This window comes from Micrasema longulum, unplaced genomic scaffold (assembly GCF_059751315.1).
Source record: "Micrasema longulum isolate JH-2025_06_02 unplaced genomic scaffold, ASM5975131v1 h1tg001543l, whole genome shotgun sequence".
NCBI classification, from domain to species: domain Eukaryota; kingdom Metazoa; phylum Arthropoda; class Insecta; order Trichoptera; family Brachycentridae; genus Micrasema; species Micrasema longulum.
In genome coordinates this window covers 123795-137773 of record NW_028278726.1, presented here as the reverse complement: position 1 = coordinate 137773, position 13979 = coordinate 123795, and the positions used below count along the sequence as shown (strand labels likewise).

General features: G+C 31.2%; 1 protein-coding gene across 1 annotated transcript; it reads right to left on the bottom strand.

The window, feature by feature from the left end:
• On the bottom strand, positions 1-12606 carry LOC148274966 (ADP-ribosylarginine hydrolase CG2909-like). Its single transcript, XM_088236362.1, has 11 exons — positions 11981-12606; positions 10667-10816; positions 9234-9353; positions 7246-7383; positions 6725-6927; positions 4133-4293; positions 3341-3569; positions 1474-1611; positions 1211-1261; positions 720-843; positions 1-430 (listed from the first exon to the last, which is right to left on the bottom strand). The coding sequence occupies exons 2-11, from the start codon at positions 10798-10800 to the stop codon at positions 277-279; spliced, it is 1452 nt and encodes a 483-aa protein (XP_088092488.1). The 5' UTR covers positions 10801-10816; positions 11981-12606; the 3' UTR covers positions 1-276.
• Positions 12607-13979: the final 1373 nt, after the last annotated feature.

Here is a 13979-nt window from a genome sequence, read left to right as displayed (position 1 = left end):
TCAGGTAAAAATCCTGAAAAAGAAAATAGAATGGAGACAAGTCCGTCTCCTAGAGTAATGGTTGACATGTGTTCCCCTACCATGTTTGGGGTTCTATTTCTGGCAAGGTGTACATGCAATATTGGATTTAAAGGCCGTTCTTCACCGCTTGTTCCTGGACTGGCACCTGAAGCATGAGACTAATCGCATTTTGAACAAAACAAAACTACAAGATCGGATTAAATCTATATAAAATAATATAGATTTTAGTTGAAGCGTTGAATTCTGGCATAAGTTTTACATATTCCGCAACGTGGAAAAGCCCATGGGACCGGCTATGTGGAGATTGTTTCCCGTGACATATTTCTTGTTAATGTGGGCATTGTGCAACTCCGCTATTTGGGAAGAGCAAGCGGCCGCTGGATCTCCTGAGCCAGATAGACTGCCACTCCTAAAAATAATGAGATAATTATAATTCAATATTTATAATAATAATAAATATAATTTATCATTATTATTATTCCATATCATAGGTTAGCGCATTAGCACTCCAATTGCAGCTTATCTGAATCAGGCTTGTTACATAGAAGGTAAGGTGATCAGTATTACACTTCCGGTACCAATCCAGTAACTCGAAACACACAATTCGCAAAACAAATAGGACACATTTATATTGATATAAACACATCATCAATTTTACAAACTAAACACAAATGGGCATAAACCAAAACCATCCGTACCAAAATTCGTTTCCTGGATGAGAATTCCCATCCCAAGCGTATGTTTCTACAAGTAACTTCCTACTGTGTTTGCCAGATAATCTGGACGAGGGTTCCCTATTGCTCAAGTGAACTTTTATTCCACCTAAAACATGAAGAAAAAAAATACCATTGACCTTACTAAATTTAAGAGAGCAATAATTGGAATTAGTTTTATGTATTTATTTTGTTTTCATTGATTTTTACCAAGCATTTATTATAAAGTCAATATTGTATTCTGAATGGGATATCACTTTCGTTAGTTTTACATTTACATACATAAATAGATGAAATACAAAGTAAAATTGATTTTTTCATTGTGAAATATTGAAATACGAAAAACATTTTTCTATAAAGATCAAAACTTGTATATAACCCTAATGGGTATTTTTAATTATTTTTAAAGATGACAAAAGTAATAGAAATATGATGTTGCAATGCAAAAATCTAATTTTAAAAAAGGAAATAATTACCTAGGGGGTGATTTTTACACGGGATAAAGGTTCCATCTTGGGAGAGAATTTCTAGACAAAAACGATAAAACATAAAAAAATTACATAAATCTATATTTTAAACATTTCAAAATGGCAAAAACAATTTTTTAAATTTTTTATTAAAAGATTTTTTTAGAAGAATATTTATTATAAAAACTGGGGTTGCATTTCAATTTTTGCAAGTTTATCCCAAATCATTATTTTAATAAGAAAACAGTCATAATAAAGTAAAATATTATTACCCGAAGGGATCCCCCTGATGTAAGAAATATGGACATCAGATAAATTGGACAGCTGGGAAACAGTTTTATGTAATTGTTCTAAGAATGTTTTCACAAATACAATGTTTTGATGGTGAAATGCCTTCCACACACCTAAACCTAAAAAACAAAAATGTTTATGTAACTTTTAAATCAGTTAAGAAAAGAGGAATAATAACTTCATCTTCCTTTTTCAAAATAAGTTGTCACATTCATTATGAGAGCAAGTCACATGTCATTTTGAAGTGAGTTCTGATATGTCTATATCATCCTCTGCGTCTGCATAGTGTTGAACGAAGTGAAAAGTAATGTGAAATAAACTGCCTTTAACATAAATTTTCTGAATTTCAATACGATACAAAATGCTCCTATAAGAAATAAGATGAAGAATTTAAATTGAGTATGATCTTCCATATCACAGTCCACACCATCTTATCCTGTTATCAGTGTACAGAACTTTTATTGATTGATTTGGTGTTTATTTTGTAGAACTCCATATTTAAACTTAAAATATTAGAAATCAAACACTGATTTGAGTCTACTGAACACTTTATTTTATTTTTACAAATATAAAAAATATAGAAACAGAAAAAAAATTGTTTAATAGACTCAAATCAGTGTTTAATTTCTAATATTGTAAGTACAGAAATTTTAATGCGATGAGCTGATCAAACAAGTTTGTTCAGGTTTTGTTTCACAAAAAGTGACTAAAATCAAAGTAATTTCTCTGGTTTTTTTTGTTGTTGTAATACTTTGTAGATACATAAATTTTTGACTATCACACAGCTTAAAATAAAACATAGGAATATTAAAGCTTTATGTTAATAGCAAACTAGGTCCCAATTACAATAGAAAGTTAACAGAAGGCATGTATCTTCTTCGATCATGTGTAATAATAGGACACATTTTAAAAAAAAACATACAAATATCCACACTTTCGTACAGAAAATTCTATTTTACTTTATCTACATTAAATTGTAGATAATTCTGTTAACTTCCCATTGTAACCGGGGCCCTAATAATTTTGTTTTACTAGATAAAATAAAATTCAATACAAATTTGATCCAGAACTCTTTCTCTCTAGGAATATCTGTTCTGAGAAGGGACTGCACCTAAAATATATATATTTTTCCATCATTGTTTGTATCTTACTTGTAAAAAAAAATAGGTTACGCGGTATTGCAGTATAGCCAACATGTCTACAGTATCTCTGTTTAAATGAAGAAACATCTCCTTTCTCTTCCTAAATCTCTTCTCTTTTCCCCTTACCTATTTATTCCTTTCTCCCATTGAGTAATAGTATTGATTTAAGGTCATTTAAATGATAAGTAATATATTAACAGAACAATTTTAGAGTTACACGGTATTGCAGTATATTTTGATTGCTTCTATGTTGATATGTATCTTCTTAACGTGGTCAACCAATTCCTTTAGTTCAGTGCCACATGACATTTATTTATAATTAAATTTGTAAAATTTTTACACAAATATTCCATTTACCATTACGGTGGCTATCAGTGGATTCCTGTTTGGGTAGTTAAAATCGCAATATATGCACAGTAAATTGAAAAGCGAATATTCAAAAACTTCACCTACATATTTACTATTTTATTAAATAGGTATTCTTCTGTAGTCTTCTTTAATCCAACTACGTCACTTATGATAATAATGATTATCCCTAGATGCAGATTCGAAGATTTTGGGGATTATAACCTGTTATGATAAACAATATAGACACACTCCTGTGACATTCTTTGTTTCTCACTACGGAATTTCGCTAAATAGAGAATAGGAATGCTGGGTGAAACTGTGTCTCTGAATTTTGTCTCAATGATTAGTGATCACTTACCAATTCCGACAATATGAAGATATGCCATTTTATGTTGTTCTTTTCCTCTGTGATTTGCCTCAAGCATCGCACAAGTAAAGGCGATGGAAATATGCTTGGAGTAAACAGAATTATCAAAAAATTCATCATTAACTGATACAAAACGGTTTGCGTAATCATCTTTTGGAGTTTCAGAAAAAGACTGATTTTTGTAAAGTTCTGTAGCTTCTTTAAAGGTCAATCTTGGCTCCTATAATAATAAAATACTCGTGTTGATTTACGAAATCAGTATGAAAAATACTGTATAAAATAAAAATGTCTCTTGGTATGAATTATATCCTTATAGGTATCTTCTTTATATTGATCTTTTGTTTTATTATTTAATTACTTAAATTTAGATCATACTAAAATTGCTGTTACTATTACAATTATGTTTTTGTATGACATTCTATTAATTTCAATATTTTTTTTATTTAGTATACTGGACTATGTATCTACATTAATATGTATGGTTTATATATATTTTAAGTATTTAAAGTTATTTCTGTTTTTTGGATTTTTATTTTCAATTTCAGTATTGCATCATATGTGACAATTATTTATTTTAGGTTACTTAATATTTTGTTGTTATTAATTATTATAGCTTACATGGGCACATCTTAAAATGCTTAAAAGTTAGTGAATGTGTTATGAATTTAATTTGAAACTAATAAATAAAATAAATAAATTTATCAAAAAAATATTGTCAGACTGAGAAAGTCAAGAGAGCGATGGAACCTGTAATTATTTATTAAATGAGTAAAAAATTCTCACGTTGTAAAATTGTGCCCATATTTGTCTCCAATGCCATTTAGAATCACTATGTTCTTCTTGTTGAGATCCATACCCATTTATATGAGAATTTTGATTCTTGGTAATAAGTATTTCTTGGTATTCCATCACACCTTTACTTTCGAATCTTGTGCCAATTAATCCTACCAAGAAAATACAATTTTAAGTAGTATCATAATATGCACCTATCACATAAATGAATTTTGTTAATGTAGTGAGTAGAAATTTGATGATGCAATGCCTAGAATAAATGTACAAAAAGCTTTAAATGCGATTATCTCGGAACTTGTTTCAATGACTTAATTAAAGCCTAAAAAAAAAAATTCTTAAATTGGCAATTCCGCAAAGTTGCTACATGTTGCTTAGTAAATTTTTCCTTTCCACCTTTCTATATGGTTTCTGTATCTTTCAACTTGTAGTCGCCCCTGGACGAAATCTGAAGCGTAAGACTGATAATCTTGCTCAAGATAGGCTGCAATTGGATTACTAACTTTGATGATGAATCTCTTATGGGCATCTCAAGAAATTGTTAGCTCCATTTCGTAGATACAATGATTTTTGTTCATCCACAGAAATGTATTCGTTATTCCACCCAGACAACTTTACTATCTTTTTTCAAAGTTTTCTCATAATGAGATGAAAGATAAAATTAGCTACCAAACTTTGATGTCTGAGTTACCATTGCTCTCCACCAGAAGGACAATTGCTGACCTCACTCTAAAGCACAAAGTGATATGCACTATAATAGATTGCCCGAAATTACTCTTCCTGATAAACTTTCGTGTACCACAAGGACCACTAGACTTCGACACATGTTCCAGTGTGAGTACAACGGGACTAACTTCACCCGCCATTCTCCCCTGGCACGCATCCACAGAACTGCTAATAATTATGCTGGGCTGTTGGACTTGCTCCACACCACTTCTGCTGCAGTTAAATTAGTTATCCTTTCCATTGATTTGCCATCCCCTTAATTCTCCTCTTTTTGATTTCTGTTAATGTTTACTATATTTCCTTTTTGTTTTTTGAAAATAATTATTAATATATTAGTAAAATAAATATGATTATATTTTATGTCAAGCGCATTCGGAGGGCATTATATATGACGTCAAAACGATGTGACGCTAACTGGGAGCTGTTTTTTATGTGCTCTTTTTTAATCCTAAAAAATGAACAAAAAATTATTTTTTATACACTGATAGTTATATCACTAGAATCATCGGAAGATATATATATTTTTTTGTGGCCATTTTCAACGAGTTGTAAATAACTCACTATTAAAAATGTTACAGTTGCCTAGTATGTAGGTGAAATAATTCAATTAGTTGAATCTCACCCGCATAAATAAAGGTTTTAGTTCTTTAACTTGATAAACATCCACAGATGAAAGAATCGAATGTATATAGATGTCCAAATATGGGCAGAATGGTGAATGTTACACAGTGTGTAAAGTGGCCACTTAAACCAGCCATTGACAGGTCATAAGCCCTGTAGATGCCTAGACTTCCATATTACCTTCTCTTAAATGTTCTTCATCTCTGTTGTAATATGTTAATATAAATAAATAAATGAGAATGGCAAGAATGGCATCACACAGCAAACTCCGGTGACAACTGTCATCAAGCAGAGGCGATACGACTGGCTTGGCCATATACTACAGATGCCTCCCGAGAGCCCTAACTAGGCTTGCCTACTTAACAAGGCATCAGGTTTTCGACGTCCTAGACGTCCTCTGCTGACATTTCGTCGGCAGTTCATGTCAGGATTACGGGACGCGAATCTGACTCAGGCAGCTGACAGAGATGCCTGGAGGATCTTTGTGGACACCACATGATCCCAACTAGGGAGCAAAGATGGAATAAAGATGAGGAATTGTCAAAAGTTGTGTTCAAAAAATCTTTTTTTGGACATGGTAACCATAGGAACATTTTACTTTACGGGAAACTTATATTAAATGCACAAAAAAAATATGAAAACTGTGCACACATTTCAAATGACGAAAATAAACATTTATCTCTGATTGGTTCGCAAATCATAATTATCCATTATTATTGGAAATGGAAAACAATGGAAAACCATAACGTTTGTCAATAAAATCTGACAATCACAGATCAATAAAGCCATGTTTCTCAGTCTTCCTGAGCTTTTGAATTCACTTTTGGACCCCAATATTTCCATTTTGGTGGCCATTTTCAACGAGTTATAAATAATGCACTATTAGAAACTGGAAATCAAGTTGGGGTAGAGTGGAGTTCGAACCTCGGGCCTCTGGTGCGTGAGTCCGCAACACTAGCCACGAGACCACAACTCGATTCATAAATATATTCGTATACTTCAACGCTATTTCCTATTTGTGAAAATACATACTGCTCTGCAAAAATATCTTTGAGACCGGTGGGAATAAATATTATAAAAATAAGAAAGTAAAGATATTGAACTGGGTGCCAGGTGTCGTAGTGTTGTGGACTCATAGATTAAAAGATCGAGGTTTAAACTATGCTTTACCATGATTTGATAACCATTTGGCCGGCTCCTAAATTTACAAGCAAATAATAACAATTAAAAAATTATTACCCATTATAATTCCAAATCGTTCAATATTGTTCAGGTTTGTTTCTACAATACCTTTATTATATCTAGATCCGTCATTTATAAAAACTGTGCGTCCCGTTACATATAATAAGGCCGATATTTTAATTTCATCATAACTTAGACAGTCTTCTAAAACAAGAGGAGGTTTCTCATTATCTTTTCCAACATCCTTCCAACCCAAAACCCTGTAAGTAAGATAAGTAAATTCACAAGTTAGGATAAAAAATCCAATGGTGTTCAACCTAATAGTGCATTCATGTGATTTTTTAATGTGTGTTCGATATTAATACTGTGAATGAATTCAAATACATTTTCAAAAATTAAAATTTATTGCTTTGCATATCTTTAATAAAAGTAAAAACTAGAAAAAGGTAGTCAAAACATTGTTGACATTAATATTATAATACAGTCTCACCAAGTATGATTTCCTAATTTTGCGTTCGTTTTTTCCGACTACAGTACCCCGCCTTAAGTAAATATATTATAATGAAAAAAATACAAACCCAGTTTTTCCAGAAAGTAATATGTAATTATCTCCACTCCCACAAAACATTACTGATCTTTTCTGAAGTAATCTATCAACAAAATTAGGCAGTTTCATATTTTCATACAAGTTTTTTTCCTTTGCTTTACCATGATTTCTAAAACAGAGAGAAATATACGTTTCATGATTTATATATATATCAGTTTCATGATTTGTTATCTCCTTATTTCCAAGTACTGTATTTTATAATTAAAACAAACAAACATCACGCCGCTTCCCCATAGGGATAAATAGAGATGATAGAACACCATATTACTCTGTCTTTGCTCAATACAGATCTTGCTTCCTCTACATCAATACTTCTCCTCATGCACGTGCGCCATTTATTCCGACTTATGACATGTTCCATCTTCAAGTAATTGTTTCTGCCATGTCCTTCTCGGTCTTCCTTGTTTTTTTGCATCCATCAACACTTGCATCGTATATCTCTTAAGCCATTCTTTCGTCGTCTATGCGCTCTACTTGTCCAAGCCAAAGCAAAACTCCTTTCTTGATTTTGATGATAATGCTTATCTTAGACTTACATAATGCACAGATCTCGACATATGAGCATTTATAATTTAATAAATAAATAAATGCAATATTTGGTCAATATGAGATTCAGCTAGTGAGTCAATAATATCAGAGAATAAAAGGCGCCGTGTTGCAGTGAAGCTGGCGTCGCTGGATCGAAGAAAAAAATTCAAAGATTATTTTCTGAATTGATCTGAGTGTTGTGGCATATTTTTCATAACTTTCTTCCATATCCTCTCTTTCCCACCCGCTGACAAGCCTCTAAAATAGAAGCTTAGCGGGTTATTCGTTTAAAATTTAAAAAAATCATTGTGGTCCAATGGGTAGAATCGCAGACTCCAAATCAGGAGGTTCGATTTTAAAATCCCATAGTACCACAACGTATTTTCCATTTTCTAAAACAGTTATTTACGACTAAACGAAAATAGTGAATAATTTCAATATTTGGGGAAATCACAAATGAATAATATGGTTGCAGAGTAGTAAACAAATGCAAGAATTAGTTAAAAGAACAATGAATAAAGTATGTCATATAACATTCAATTTTAATACATATACTAGAACTACAGATTTATAAAAAATAACAAAAATGCTCAATTTAGATGAATTAACTTACACAGAAAAGGTAGAGATGATATTTAAGATAAAAAATAAACACGCATATTAAATTAAATTTTAACTATAATATACGTGCAAGAGATACAAGAGCGTCATATAATTTAGCTTACGAACAACCTAGGACTAACAGAAAAAGAAAAAGTTTTGCATATACAGCAATAAAGTTCTAGAATTCATTTTCTAATGATTTAAAATATATAAAAAAACATATGCGCACTTAAAAAAACACCTTAAAAAAACTGTTGTTACAGTCCATGTGACGAGTGATATGTAATGTTATTTTATCGACTATTATTAGTGCCATAATGATATATTATATCCGCTCATACCAGTACTTTTGCTGATCGGGAATATTTTGTACAAATAAAATATGTAATGTAATGTAATATGTAATTTGATTTACTTGTATTTATTTATTTTTTTAAACTTTTATTTTATTGATATTTTTAAGATTTTTTAAAAAATATTTTATGTAAACATTTATTATATTGTGTTACAAAAATGTTTAAAGAGAGAAATCCCTGCAAAAAAACTGCTTTTGCAGTTTGGCAGGAATTTAAAAAAAAAAAATGTTTAGAATTTAAAAAAGAAAAAAAAAAAAATACGGAAGTAAAACAATGTATTTTGTCATAAATGAATAAATACAAAATCTAAAAAAAAAAAATCACTACATTTTAATATGTCCACTAAATGTCAATTATAAAACCAATATTAAATGATAAACCTCAATATTTTAAATGATGTTTTGTACACGTCCACAAGTATTGGCATTGACCTGATGATATAATGAAAAACAGTTTCGACAAATAAGTATACCTTTTGTACAGAAGAAAGCAACACATGAGTCTTAACACCATCTCATGAATCAAAGGATAAGTTGACACAATGTTTTCCTGCAAAACTGTCATTGGAATACTATCGGACAGAGAATTGCATCTGAAATTGAAAAAAATACAAATTTTTGTAGACATTTTAGACATAACAACAATCGTCATTATCATTTCCACATCCGCACCAAGCGGTGCTTAGGATGTTGTATTGTTACTTCAATACCAATGTAATGGGATCAATTTTTGTACGTGTGGATCTAAAGAATAATAGGCAAACGTGACAAGCGATCCACCACAAGGCGGACTTATTTCCATTCTAATGAGTTTTTTCAGGATTTTTACTCATCCAGGGTTCTGTTTCTATTTCTATTTCACACATTGAACTTTATTCTTCATCGGTCTAGATACAGAATCTATATATTCACACTCAGCAGCCAGGCATATTAACCCCTTAGTACTCTTTTGGCGAGAGCCACTCGTCCGAGTGAATTCGGTAAAAATTCTTCTAAAAAAACGGGGTAACTTTCTTTTTTTTTGACATATATATCATGTTCCGTGTTAAAAAATAACTTAACTCTCCCTTCCCGATTATGTGTAGCTACTACACATTGCATCTGATAACTTTAATATCTCCAAATATATAATAAGTTATGGGTTAAGATTTTCGGTATTTCTCTGTTATACATTTACATATGGGTTAAAATATTTTTTTATTAAATAACTAATGCTTATTGAGAACAGAAAAAGCAGTTTATCGAAAATCGGAGGTAAATCACCAGTACAATAGAAAGTTTATCAGTGTGTTGCATATGTAGTAAAAGAGTAATGTATAATTGTCTCACACACCCCTTACATCTCACTCTCGATAATACAGATATATTCAATATTTATCATTGTTCCGTGGAAATAACCTGCCTGTCTATCTCCGTGACAATGACTCGGAAGTCCTGTCCTACAAATTGACAGAACAATATTGTATTGTCTACGTACAAACGATACTTAAGACTGATCACCTTACCCTATTTAACAGATGATCGAGATACGCCACATTTGGTGGACCAATGCAGTGCCCTAATCGCCATTGTGTGCGGACAATGGTATGATAATGATGTTGAATAAAAAACATAACATTCTCAATTACTAAATGGGAATAATTTAATTTTATCGGAATTTATTGCCACATAGAGGGAAAACATGTGAATTTTTTAACATAGGCAAAATAGTGAATGTTACACAGTGTGTAAACTGGCCACTTAAACCAGCCAATGGGTCAAAAGTCCTGTAAATGCTTCTCCCTTCTCAAAAAAGTTTTCCCTCTCTGTTACAATAATTTCAATTTTTATAACTTTCAAAGAGTTAAATATAGTCTTGTCTATAAACATTTGGGCATGCTCAAAACATTGGATGATTTTAACCTACCTTATAGTTTGAACTGGGAATGGAATGGGGAATGATTTGCTATTTTTAACGAGCTCATTATAAACAAATGAACTTTGGTTGAAGCTTGGTTTCTCTATAGAGAGACATTCCCCCAGAAGTCCTTTGATTTCCATGTTTTGATTTCAAAATCTAAAGGAAAAAGTAAACGCAACATTGATGTTATAAACAGATTTTCGATATAATGTATGAAAAATCCCAAAACAGTAGTTTATATTGTATTTTTTTTGTTAAAAATGTAATATTGAAACGTTGGCCACATATAATTAAGAATGGTCTCTTAATTTTATGGAAGGCCACCTCGATGAGATGGCAACTCTAATATACCCGACCGCTAATGTCGCAGCCAGCGCTGCCAACCCTACCGATTTTTCGATAGATTTACCGATTTTGGGTGAAATCTACCGAATTTGATCAAAATTCTACAGATTTTTATTTTATAGAATTTTTTTTAATTTTTTTTTTATCCCCAATATAGGCAATCCACTTATAATTGAATAAACCAAATACTCAGTTTTTTCTGTTTGCTCAGAAAGCTACTTTTTCTGCCATCTGTTTATTATTATGAATACTACTTATCCTTTAGTCGCACAAAATACATATGTTGATTGGTTAGTATTGGTAAATAGTGATTTCTAATTATTTTCAAAGGTAATGAATTAAAATTATGTAATTTCTCATCATAATTTTATAGTTTTTGTCACCTGTAACTATTTTCTGCTCAAATTTAGTAACCTATTTCAGTGATTAGCAGGTAGTTATTATTTTATCATTAAGCTTAAAATTACAATAAATATAAAAATTTACGCAAATTATTGTGACCTCACTGGAAATCGAATCTCAAACTCTCCGTGTGCCAGGCAAGCATCAGTCATCAGTCCAAGAGGGCCGCCATTTGTTGCATGTTCAGTGAAATTTTGTAATAAATAAAGGTAGGGTAATTTTCATACATCTGTCCTTCCCTCCTACAACCCTGCCCCTATATGAATAGAAAATCTACTGATATATTTTTCTGCATCTACAAATTTTCACATGTTGGAGTTTGGCAATGCTGGATACAGCACTAAAACCCTGCTGCCCCTCATCTTGTCCCGGCAGATGCGCTACTAGAATATCGTTATAGTGACTGTCTACTGAGACTGTTGCTATAAATTGTATTATAAGAACAGAGAGTTTCATTTAATACCATAAATGACTTTTTTGCAACATTTTATTAATATATATTCTGGTGAAATGAGATAGATTAGATTTTATAAGTATCACTAAAAAACCATTCAAATCAAAATGGACTTTTACCTTTATTATATGTCGACACAATCTTGGTTGAACGATTTTCAGAAAGAACTGTGTGAAGTTTTGTTAGAAAAGTATTTTTATACCAATATTTACATTTGTTTACATTTCAAGATAACTGCTCAACCAAACACTTTCGACTAAAAATAAATCAATTGCGTTGCAGAAAGTCGATCATCGATTCTAGGAGAAAGTATTCAACTGAAATAAGCCAGTGAATATATGATTTGAAGCAAACTAATACGCTGTTTCATTGACAATCCCAACTGACTCATCAAATTTATAAGTAATTTGCTATAATTAATAAAGTGCAATACAACTAACAAATGTTGATGCCATAAATTGTTGGACATCCACAACAAATACGGGGTTGCACAACAAAACGCGGATTGATGTGATTGCCGACAAATTAATTTGATGAAATAAATACAATTATGCTGAAGAAACACTAGTTGTTGAAAAGATAAATGCTTTTACGAGTTCATAATATATATCTATGCCTACATGAATGTTACGGTCAATGTTTATAAAAATATGACTTTATGAATTAATTACGCCGACGTCAAAAGTTGAAATTGGTGCAAACTGTCACTCAAAACCATAGATGCAGCACATGTACTGATTGGCGCAGATTGAAAGTTGACATTTGGCATGTTTCGGCCGCGTTCATTTTACTCAAAGATACATCGACGGATCGTCAACCATCGGAACTAAGTGAAGTTGTCAATAAGTGGGTATAATAATTTGGACGTAAATTTAGGTAAATTATTACTACTGTGTTTTATGACAAAAATATTTGCTTATTTTATTTTATTTTATTAGGTAATTCAACAAAGATACATACTAGAAAACATACAACATACATGCTTAGTTAAAATATGAAAAAAAAAACTCTATCATAAAAACACCGGTGGCCTCCGTGGTGTAGTGGTCAAGACACTTGAGTCACACACGAATGATTCCGGGTTCGATTCCCGATGAGAACCCACAAATTGAATGTAATTTTTCTTAAGCCTGGGTGTTCTGTGATATAATTCACCACTGTAATTGAGACTCCTGGCCTGTAGTGGTGCAAAATAAAAATAATAATTAAGTAACAAAACAAAATAATCAAGAGCTGTAAATATAACAAGAAAGAGAGAAATATAATTTACACAGCAGAAAAATTACATGTTTATTTCATTCAAACATTATTTATCATTAAGCGTTAGTAAATAATTGCAAAGTATAACTACTTAAGGATTTGCGAGTTAGTGTAATTAGTGTCCCGATGAAGAGACGGGTACGTCTCGAAACCGGTAGACATAGAAAAGACGGTAAGTAGTTATGCATATTTTATTAATTTTTTTATACTGAAAAATAAATATTGGCGTTTTTATGATCTACCCAAATACTTTATTTTGAAGGCCATTTTCAACAACTTGTAAAAATAATTCACTATTAAAAAAATGCGAATCAAGTTGGGGTAGAGTGGGATTCAAACCACGGACCATTGGTCCGTGAGTCCGAGACACTGGCCACAGGATCATAACTCGATTTAAGTTTACTAACATTTAATTAAATATTTGACTACAAAAATTTAATGCTCTAAATATAATCATTATATTATTTTAACCATTTCTAATTTCCAAGTAAATTAACAAAAAATAAATAAACGAAAGTAATGGTACAACTACACGGGAATTGTTTTTTAAATCACGATTAAAATAAAATTTAATGTATAGGTAAATCAGAAATAGTTACATTTTAGATAAAACTTCAGAAATACATAATATTAATTATTATAATATGACATATTTATTTAAGTAAAATGACTGTAAGGTGCTAATACAATCATGCAATATCAAATTTGTTTTTTGAAATTATGAAGAAAACCACGTTTTTCCAAATATTATTAAACACCCTCAAAATAAATTAGTTCCTTCAAAATAATAAAAAAAATATGACAAATACCAAATACCACACAATCCAAAAAAAGTAAACAGTATTTTTTAAAGTTGAA